Source organism: Anopheles aquasalis, chromosome 2, assembly GCF_943734665.1.
Source record: "Anopheles aquasalis chromosome 2, idAnoAquaMG_Q_19, whole genome shotgun sequence".
Taxonomy (NCBI): Eukaryota; Metazoa; Arthropoda; class Insecta; order Diptera; family Culicidae; genus Anopheles; species Anopheles aquasalis.
The window spans coordinates 52,359,443-52,370,646 of NC_064877.1; the positions used below are offsets into that span (position 1 = coordinate 52,359,443).

At 39.5% G+C, this 11,204-nt stretch overlaps 1 protein-coding gene across 1 annotated transcript in view; it reads left to right on the forward strand.

The window, feature by feature from the left end:
• Nucleotides 1–10,986: 10,986 nt before the first annotated feature.
• LOC126569332 (scoloptoxin SSD14-like) overlaps nucleotides 10,987–11,204 on the forward strand; it is a 2,126-nt gene continuing 1,908 nt past the window's right edge. Inside the window, exon 1 of the mRNA XM_050226334.1 lies at nucleotides 10,987–11,060. Within this exon, the coding sequence (XP_050082291.1) occupies nucleotides 11,053–11,060 (8 nt within the window). The 5' untranslated portion in view covers nucleotides 10,987–11,052. The remainder of the gene's footprint in view (nucleotides 11,061–11,204) is intronic.

Here is an 11,204-nt window from a genome sequence, read left to right on the forward strand (position 1 = left end):
AGAGCATTACGTCCTGAATAAGGCCTGTGGTCCTGCATCCGTTCAGCGACGGAGAGTTTCTTTCACATATCAGGGACACTGGGTGTTATAAACCTGAACCATGGGGAGTACAGTGTATGATTAACTTACCGAATAGACGCCTGCTGATTGAACTAAGAGGTCTTTTCTTCGCTGGAGATGTTTCCCTTTACTTTTTCTTGAAATTGAACTTATCAATTTTGCATTATTTAGGACGTTTTTATTTTATATGTCTACAAAACTCTCGCAATTGTGAAAACCCGTAAAATGCCTTCATCATTCTCTACTACCACCTTACGCTTCCTTCGTATGTAGCAGAAACCCCTTAGGAAAAATGGAACTCTAGAGAAATCAAGTTTAAATCTTACCTTGGCGTTGGGCTGGAGATGATAGCCATCCTCATTAGCTTTCATCCGGATACTAATCACAAGACCGCGTGTTGAAGAACTCAAATAGAGCAAAAAACTTACTGATTCCGTTGTACTTTCCCGCATACTAACAGCACTATTGTGTATGGCAATAATGCAAGGCTTGGGAAAGTAGAAACGATTGCAATGCAACGTTTAAGATTTCATTTCCGGCATTAGCGGTGGCAAATCCTATTTCAGGATTCTCCACTCTATCATCACAGATGGCAAAGTTTTCCCTTTCCTACAATCGCGATATTTCCGATCTCTTGTCGTTGCCTCATCGCGATAAAAAGACACACGATGCTCACTTTCCGCAGCTCTTCCGCCATGTCTGTGGGTATATATCTTCTGCGCTGGTTGGGTTCTGTACGACCAAACTTTTTCAACTGACGACATACTACAACCGGCACCCCGTGCTGTCCCTGCATGTTCAGTACTCTTGCGCTTAGCGTTAATGTCATAATAGTTTCGTGATTGTAGAAAATTATTAAATTTTCCACCCGGTTAAAAGTGGTGGAAAAATTTAATTAAATCATTTTCGTGGCACATGAAGTCTAGTACGAGCTTGGCAAGGAGCAGGGGCGATATGCTTGCTTTAATTCGATCATGTCCTATGAAGAGATTTCTCTTCGACCGCCGCTGCCGAGGAAATTTTTAAATGTCTTGAAACGGGAAGCGATGTTGGCATTTTACTTGAATGTATATTTTCTCTCTGAAGCCACAAAAGCTAACCTCACAACGACACCGAGTTGAATGATACTTTACTTTAAATTCCGATTGTTAAACTTCTCTTGAATTAATGTGTAATCGAACGATCCAACTGTGGGAAGGCTGTGAACAATTGTTTATTTAATTATAGTCTACTCTTCATGATTCTTAACATCGTTTGAATGGATCTTTTTCCATTTATATCCCAAGTCATGAGTTCAAAGATTTTTGAGAAAAATCTTTTTTTCTAGATCACCTTTTAATAGTTTTCGCCATTCATTACTATAAACTTTATGAAATACCATTTGTAATAGCTAGGCGCTGTTTGACATTCTAATCTACCACAATCTATGCCTTCAAATTTCTTAATTCATCACTTTTTCGCGGCCGGCATGCCCTTGATAAGACTATGTTGCAAATCAATGAATTTCCATAACCAATGTTTTGTATTGAATTAGTTATATATTGAGATGAATACTCGAATAATACTGTTTATATGTTGTCGGATTTTTATGTTCAACCGTCGACACCGTAAATCCTTCGTCAGATGCACATGCTTAATCTATTGTGAACTTTAAGCACTTTTGTTTTATAGATTAAGAGCCCTGCATGTTCCATCATTATCTTATTTCCATTTAGCTTCCACCGTGGTCTGAAAAAGAAAATCGCACGATAAGAAAACATTCGGTATTCTCCTTCTACACAAGATTAAACAACAGAATCTGTTGAGTAAGTTCAGGGTGAAAAGAAGGCAAAACGAAGGGAACGAGCATGTCTTGTTTCACGAACCCATTTAAGGAAGCTGCACCATTGGTGAACACTTCATCTCGTTTACCCGGAGGAAAATTTTAAAATAATAAAAAGCAGATGTTTTTAATGTTTTCCTGTTTCTCCTACACTGATCCCTGGCGCATCTTCGATGCTCTTCGTTCGCTCGATGGAAGAATGTCGAAAAGTTCTTCCAACGCTCCTTAGCTCTTGAGTTCTGATGCTTCACTCGGGCATTAGTAAGCAGCAAGAAAATCTGACGGTAGAAGTAATTTTCGAAAGACGGTGTTATGATGCCGCATTATATGGCCAGTATCTAACGTCTCACTCTATTGCTCTCCCTTCTGTCATCCAGCAAAGGGGAAATTATTAAAGAGAAAGCCATTTTCGAAGGCACCAACTGGCACTGGCCTTCGTTGGCCTGTTGAAGGAGGGAATGAAATGATGTTTGAAATTGTAACATTTTATTTAATCTCTTTTGCCAAGCTGGTCCATGACATTTCATACCCTTTTCTGGATGACGTTGGACACTTTACTTTTCAACTTTCGGTTAGGGCTTTAAACAGCAGGGTCCGTTGCTAACAAGTAAACTTTACCGACCAGAGAATAAAACCACAGAAGAGTGCTACCCAGGGAAACAATACTTTATTACAAACTGATTTCATGCCATTTTTCATAATATTTATCGGGAAAAGGCCCCGCATTAGGGCATCTGTTGGAGCGTATAAACACGGAAAATGGACAGTAGCAGAATGATTTGACTTCCATCGGCTGTTACGGCTGAAATGGTCAAATTTCACTCCCCCTACCTCAACAGCGATCCACGGAATGGTCTCAGTTTAAACGTTAACCGGCAGGTTGTACCATCTGTTTGCTTGTATCAGCTAGGATATTTATTGCCTTACTTTTTCAGATTAACAGCTGTTGGAAACTTAAACAAGCTATGAACGGCCAGTAGAATATATTGAAAATGAAATTAATTACTTCTAAATTGCTTGTGTTCTGCGGTATTCGTTTTTGGGCATCCTTCATAGCTTTTGGAAATGTGAACCAACTTTTCTATATACGTATTACTGTTCCCAAACATGGAACCACGCAACATTTTTTTTTCACAAAAACATGGAAAGCGTAATGACAATGACATGGGGTTTCCCACGGAAAGAACTTCTTTGGTCGTAGCTTACGTTCATCTTGAATCCATGGTACTTTCACCTCAAAGCAGACTTAACATTCATTGCCAACATCTTGAGAAAGCAAGGTAGAGCGTTGTGGTTGGAGTAAGTCTCTCCCGAACTAGATGGGCTAGTACACAAAAGAATCCGAAGTTTGTGAATCCCGAGAACGAGCCCCAAGGAACGGAACCTTGTTGCCAGGCACTGATGTCCTTTTTTGTTTCTAGTTGCTTTATGCCTGTTACACCTGCTGGTCACTGGTTTCGTTCCCAGCCGACTCTCATCGGAACAATCAACCAATGCAACAATTACGAGAGCTTCTTACGTTCCGTAGTGTTATATGACGCCCTTTGTTGGGGCTTTGCACGTTGAGATTTCGTTCAACGCTACGGTGTTGGAACGATAAAAGAACTTCGTCGCAGCATCCTCCAGGCCAGACAAACGGTTCCACTCACCCTTACATTTATGAGGATGGTGCAAAACCTTAAGATCATAACCGTAAATCATTGTCCGAAAATAGCAAAATCGTACGAGGTTTTTGCGTTGGTCCTAGGCGCGCATTCTGCATGCCTCCTTACACCAGGCTACTTACGCCGGTTCTATCTTTCTTCGGAAGCGGGAGACGGATCCTTCGACTATGGTGCCCTTTCTTTGGTTGCCCAGTGGGGGATTAGGTGTGGGCCCTTGGTGGAAAATTTATGCTTTTATGGAATCTCCCATTTTTGCTGGGGTCGAAAAGGTGTGCCATTTTGGGCACCTCTGGAAAGGTTGTAAATAGGCCATTCAGGCGCACCATCCCACCAACCGAACACGAACTGTTCATTTTTTTCTTGGTTCTTGAGGTTTCAGCAGGGCGTAGATTGCTAGAATTGCATTAAGCACACCTACTGTGAAGAGAGAGGGAGGGAGGAAAACGAGCGGTAGAGAGCGCGTAATGTGTGCAGACACTACTCCTGTCTGCGGAAGATCCTCTGTATCGAAATGCTGATGAAATGGCCTGGCTTAAGGGTCGATAATCAACGGATGGAGTATTTCTACCCTCATCATATGTTTGGGGAAAGAACTGCGGAAGCCCGCTCTCTAATGAATGAAATCAAGCTTCCGTTTGGCACAACGTTCTTCTTGCGTTCAAATAGGGGTTGACGGAGGTTGAGTACTCGGTCAGGGCTCGTTTCGTTCGTTCGGCAGCATTAACTACACAATGACTGCGGTTAGAAGACTCGTATATTTCTTTGAGTTAACATACCAAAGACTCACATGGGGAGAAAATGTAATTAAACGGAAGATTGAGATATGTTCGATAAGGATAGATTATCGAATATTATGGCCAGTATTATTCGACAAGCTGGAAAATCATTGCAGTTCTTTCCATTCCTACGTATGGGTACAGTGTAGTTGCCAATACACAATTATTCTTTTTGAACTGCTGGCCGTTGATGGATCAAGCGATACTTTACGCGCTTCAATGATTGCGCAGTGTTTATATTTACAAACTAGAACTTTGACAAGTATATTAAATACATTAGGAATCGATAATTTGATACACTAATATAACGAATGAGTAGTCCGCTGTTAAAATCGAACCTTGAACGTAATGAGAATCTTTGGTTATTACTAATGAACATGAGAGGTGTCAAATACATGGTGAAGAAGAAAAGAAGACTCTCAGGGCCCATTACTCTCACCAACGCGAAGGGAGATATCTAAGTCGCGAGACAGGGCAGAAGTGATTATGTAGTTGAGACCTCTAGAACCAGTGACACTAGCTTGTTGCAGTCCTTTCCCATCTCTGCAAACAATAGGCAAGTCGACACCTAGCGACGCTATTCGTGCAGACAAGGACCTTATTACCGCGCAGTGCTCCGGGTATTTAACCGGCTACGGCTAGACAGTAGTGGGAATGTCATGAGAATGGCAGACGACGACCCTATCCATGCGGTCTTCAGGAACTTTCCGTATGCAGAAAAGGAAGGTCCTTCATTGGACCTAGTTTAAGATGCAACGAATGATATCGGATTTAACTGGCGAACTGCAGATGTGGTGAAGGACGGTGTGCTATGGTGGCCGGTACAGGATTCCTTTGAAACATGCAAGGACCAGTCGCTGGTTGATTAAGTAAAGAATAAGTAAATAACCGCGTAAATCAACGGCGTCATCGAATTTCTATTAAAAATATATGGTTAACAGAAACAACGACTGTCAAGAGCAATGTATGACATAAAATGTGTTTTAACTGTACGCGCTAGGCGTTACAGCCAACGAAGAGAGAGAGGCGAACCAGGAAAAGAGAGGATGAAAAGAGGATAAAAAGGCGCGCGCGGCTGATACAAGCGGTTCGGTGCAAATTGTAACATTGAACAAGTGAAAAGGACGCTAAATTGGTGGTTTAGCGCAACCACATCAGCAACCTACAAATTGTGTCAAAATCGATTCATTCGGTTGGAAATAACCATTTCCAACATGGCGTAAAGTAAAATTTAAACAATCAATAGCCATCAGCGCATCCGCAATAAGTTGTTTAGTAGTACTTTAATTGAGTTTTCATTACGTGCTGTTCCTGGGACTGAGGTCGATATTCTTATTCCATTTTTAATCTCTATATGATTTAGCGATTCTTTGTAGGGCAAAGGTTGACAATCGATAATCTCCACGAATGGACTTTATAGATTCGACTCCTTCGAAGTCTATTCCTTCCTTAGAGTGCTTGCTTTGGTTGGGATACGGACTTCATGTTTACCTGGCCGTTGTTGCCTAGGGCGATTTCGATTTCCACAACCCATAAAGTGCTCGACAGATTACTGATTGTGAAGTCTGTTCCCTGTTCGCCTTCACGGTTCCATTTAAAAAACGAAAACTTTAAACTACCGAAAGCTCTTAAGATTTATTCTGCAGGGAGTACTTGTACCTTCCTTAGTGCATTCATCTCTGTCGTCTGATCATTTTGTAAGGAATCTTTATGTTCATCCTCTTACGATTCTCGATGTTCCCTAGATGCTTGATGATAACTTTTGCAACTTTTCCGACCCACGTTTGTTGTAAATTTCGTCCCATCTCACCGACCAATGCAAACCGACCGTTTGGCCATATGGTGTAGGTTGGTTTTCCGTTGTAAGTGACTTTTCGCTTTTCGGAAATCTCTTTGCTGCTGCCATTTGCCAGCCTCCCCCTTTCCCGGTTTCAGTTGTTTTTTGCTTCCTCGAAGGTCTTTCATGAGTTTTCTCGGTTGGGGGAAAACTTTTGCGTATAAAAATGCACAAGATGGCAGGGATCTTAAGGTACCGACGGTAGAAGAAACCACGTTTGAAGGTATCCAGGGCATTGCGGCCGTTCAGGAGAGAGCGTTCATCGAATCTAAAGTTGAACTTTTACGCTGGTCGAATGCGTTTGGTCGCGAGTGTTGTTAGTTGATGGAAAACGGAAGGGAAGACCCCTGAATGAAAAAGTGCGACCGCTGAATAAAAAAATCAGCCTCGTAAATAAAATTAAAATTTTTCCTCACGCACGATTCTCTATCTTGTTCACTTATTGATGTCATACTAAAAGTTCCTATTTCCTCATTTTCCAGAACAGCCTCGTAGACCATGGAGGAGGGGACATAAGGACAACGTGAGGTTATTTTAGAAATTGTTCCTTTTAGTTGTCAGTTGTTCTAGCTCAAATTTACCTAAAATAGATTCACTGCCATTACAGGAAGGAATAATGGAGTTCTAGTAATAATAGGTTTTTTGTAAAAAGATCTTCCATTCTATTTTCAACGAGAAGTATCAGCTGGTAAATATAAGTGATGTTTCGGAGCGTGTTGAGCGTGTGGTAGCTAGTTGCAGTAGTACTCAAGAGCTTTAATGAAGATAAGATGTAGCTGCTGTAATAGATGTTTCTTCAAGTTGACAATTTATATAAAATGACGCCAAAAATGGCATATCAATGCTGACGAATTCAAATACCTCAGTGCATACTCTCTCAACTTTTCGTATAGCTCAATACGTAACCTTATGCATCCACAGCTGCGGAAGAAGCGAAAAACGATAAAAACTTTTCGCTGCCACCAGAGCATACGGATAATGCTGGCGGAAGATAGAAATTCCATAATCATAAAATTATAAGAAAAATGACAACTTTAGCTCGTCCGCCATAGAGCGTCTGCAACACTCGCTTGGAAAGCGTTGTCGCTCTTTTTATGCGATTTCGTCGCGGAAGTGATTAAAGTTTACATCGTTGCTGGTTTCGGCTCTCTAAAGGTTTTTGTTGCTCTTCGAGCATATTGGAGGCATGGACACTGCACGTGAATAATGGGTCGAATTGCAGCAATGAATCTATCTTGGAAACTACTGGTCAACAAATTAGATATAGCATCAACAACGAGTGTCCTTCTAAATCATATTGAATAAAAAAGGGGGTTTAAATTTCAATTTTTCTATTGTAGATTCTATTTTTCTATTTTAGAAATACTTATGAATCTCTAAACGAAAGGCTTTTGATAGACGAGCATATTAAATGTACCATATAGATTATGTATACAAAGAGCGCATGTATCGTGTACTTATCAGCTGATAAACTACAAGTAACGCAAACAAAGCATTTCGTTTTTACAGCTTATACGTAATTACTTTCACGTTGCTTATTTTATTGGCGCAAATAATTTGGAACATAAAGTATTATTCATTACAAGATATAAAAAGGTAAAATTTATTTATTAATAATTGTTTTGAAATTTCTAAACCCGGAAATGCGATAATTTACCATTAATTATATATTTGAGAACATCAGCAAGGATTAATAGCTAAGTTATGTCCGACATGCTAGGGTTTTCCAGATGGACTCGTAACAAGTAAAAAATGGTTTGAGGGACATGAAAAGAAAAATCGTACAGCAGGTGTAGATGGCTCCAAGGTAACCGGAATGGCCAAGGAAAAACATAACGAAATTGTGAATCGCAGGAGAAACACAAAATTGTGGACGGCGACCACGTAAATCATAAAAATGTATGACACCACCAGCACCGGGATATAACGGAAGGAAGCTTAAGGACTAAAGATAATAAGTGTAGTGTAGTGCTTTTGCACGTGATTTTTGTAAAACTAATTTCATTCGACGAGTATCGACATTTTCATTGGGTTTCGATCAATGTTCAGATTAGGATCTTGTAAACTAGAACTAAATAGGAAACGATAGAACAATTTAGTTCAAGAATGGCACAACTTGCTGTTAATGAATTATTCCAAGACGGACATTACGCAGCCACGATTCCTTTACAATCCAGATATGATAAATGATAAAGAGCATAATATAACAAAAATCCAAAACTTGAGCAATTATTGGTTGTGAATGATATTGTTCTAAGAAAAGAATGACTGCAAAGCAATCTTTACATCGATCGATTGATCGACCGTTCTCCACATCGTTAGTGCTTCAGAGCAAATACCATTGTATACAGTAAGCGAACGGTCTTCTCGCAGAAAGATTTTCGGAACATTACAATTCGGAAAACGTTTTGACGGTGCCGGTGGGGATTGACAATCAGTTGCAGATGTGATTGAATAAGTTAATTTTTGAAACGATTCATGTCTACGATACATGTTTGTCGAAAACGCAAATATTGCTTCATCAATGTGTTGTATTTTTACTGGGGCAATACAGCCAGATTATTCAGCCAGTCGGTACTGGAAATACATTTGTGTCTATATTTGAAAGTTACTATTCCTACAAAAAACTATTAGAAAACAGATAAAAACTCATTAATAATCGTAAGTGTTTGATTAGTTTGTTCCTAAATGTAAAATGATCATTGATACATTTTACTCTATCACATTTTGCATTACTCTACTTTAAAAATCATGAAAAGGTTGATCAACTTGAGTGATTTTCGTTTTCCAAGTTATTCCAACTGAGTTGGAGCTGATGGTCAAATGAGATGTTATGTTTCTTTATTATATGACATGTGACACCCAACATAATCAGCTTAACTCTATAATGAGCTTAAAATTACTCGATTGTGTCTATGCTAATGTACGATAATATACTCATCAATTAATACATTAAACAGCTTGTAATAAGAAGAGCTCAAGCAGTGTGTGTCAAGACAATATATGAATGCCTTGTTGTCTTCCTTGTGTGACGTCCTTAGTATGACTTGAATCATTACAATGTACATCATTGAAACAGTGCCAGTCGGAATTAGAGTCGATTCGGCACTGAAACACAAACGGCGCTGAAGAAAGCGGGCTTTTCTTCTATTATGGGAAACAAGCGGGCAATGTGCTGCAAAACCGGATTTCCTTTTGCATATTGTGGTAACCATACGTCGCTTTACTTCGTGAAGTGTCGTTTGTACAGAAGGAATAAACGGTGAATGATATCGCTTCATGAGCATGCTAAGAATACTATACATTTTCAGTTAACGCAGAAATTGACCATAGAAAAAAAGAAGACCGACAACGTTTTGCCATATAGAAATTGGTAAATTGTATCCGACGTTCCAAACCCTGGACAGATGAACACCAGTCTTTGTAAAGGCACCGTTGTCCTCTTCCTCAATGTCTTTACCGCGGGGCTCGTTATCTTACTCAAGATGGTCGTTGCTGAAGTGGGTTTGATGGAATGTTAGGCACTCGATTCTCTAGGAAAACGTAATAATTTAGGTTCTTTGTTATCCGTGATAAATGGATCCTTTGCAATAATTGAAAGCTTCGTAAACATACGGCTATGGTTGACTTTGAAATAAAACAAAGCTTAGTGTCATTCATCGCTAAACAAAATATATTCATGAAGGATTAAGGGCACCTGCCTAATAAATGTAACAAAAACTTTAACTGCTTTTAAACCAGTTATGAGAATTATGGGTGTTATGTAAAAAAGAAGCTTTTTTTCCTACTTATACTTTTGGTATATGTTTCAGCGGATCCGCTCTATTCCAAAAACGTGCCAGAAAATTTAAAATGGAAAAATATGATTAGCAACAAGTCTATTCCCACCAAATGCGCATATCATTGTGATAAATTAGTGACACCATCACCACGGTGTCTCCAGCGTTTTTATCTCTTTGTGATTTATGGGAAGGTTAACTTCCTCGAATTTGAATAATTTCGCATGTAATTGAACGTATATAATAGTTTGGAAATGACTTGATGTGTTAAGTATAGTACAGTGCGGATGCTTTTTAGCTATCTAAAGGTGTTAGTACAGACGAGTGTGTTGTGACACAGAAATATAAATATTGCAAACAAATTATGTGGAATGAGGTCATGAACAGAGCACCATATTTGTCTCGCGACGCAGATGGATTACAGATGAACGACTACACGTCTTTCTTTGCAGAAAATAATTCCCAAGGTATTTGGGAATGTATTTACCGCCTGTTAGTGCTAGGTCTTTGGAAAGTTTAGGTATCGCAGATTAAAAGAACCATTGCTGTTTGCATAATATGTTGTTCTTCCGAGCTGATACAAATGTACAACTTAAACTTTAAACTGTGTTTGAATTTTCGGTTTCGAAATAACTAAACTGTTAACTGATTGTTCCTTTCTTATCCAAGGAGAAATGAATCCCAATGAAAAAAAAACAAAGTAAAAATGCTGATTTCAGCTAAGAATACGGAAAATGTTGGTGGAACAAGGAGTTGAATTATTGTTGCATGTGGGATTGGCCAGTACAATGTAATTTGTTTTTACAGCTGATGATAAAAAATCGACTAGGAGCGAACATTGAACCTGTGATGAATATGTTTTACATCCAACCGTAAGCTTCCTCCCTACCGCTTTGTATTAACCGGCTTTGAGTCGTACGATTCCACAAGCTTCACGTTTTTGCTCGTCGTTGATAAGTGTGTGGAGCCATTTGGGTACATCTGTATTAAGAGTATAAAACGTGGGTGGCGGTGCGTGAAGCATTCAGTTACCATTCGCTATCGGTGCAGTGAAGAGTATTTTAAACCGTTGTGGAACCGTTTGGCCTTCAATACCATCAGCGGTTCACACATCATGAGACAGTAAGTTTCAAGCAACTGGTAACAAGATTTGTCAATGCACCTGTGCTTCTAGACCGCCTAGGAGGCATGGTGTAATGAATTAACGGTACCAGTATTATAATTTTGACTGTAAATACTTGGTTAGATTGTAAATGGCTGAAGTAA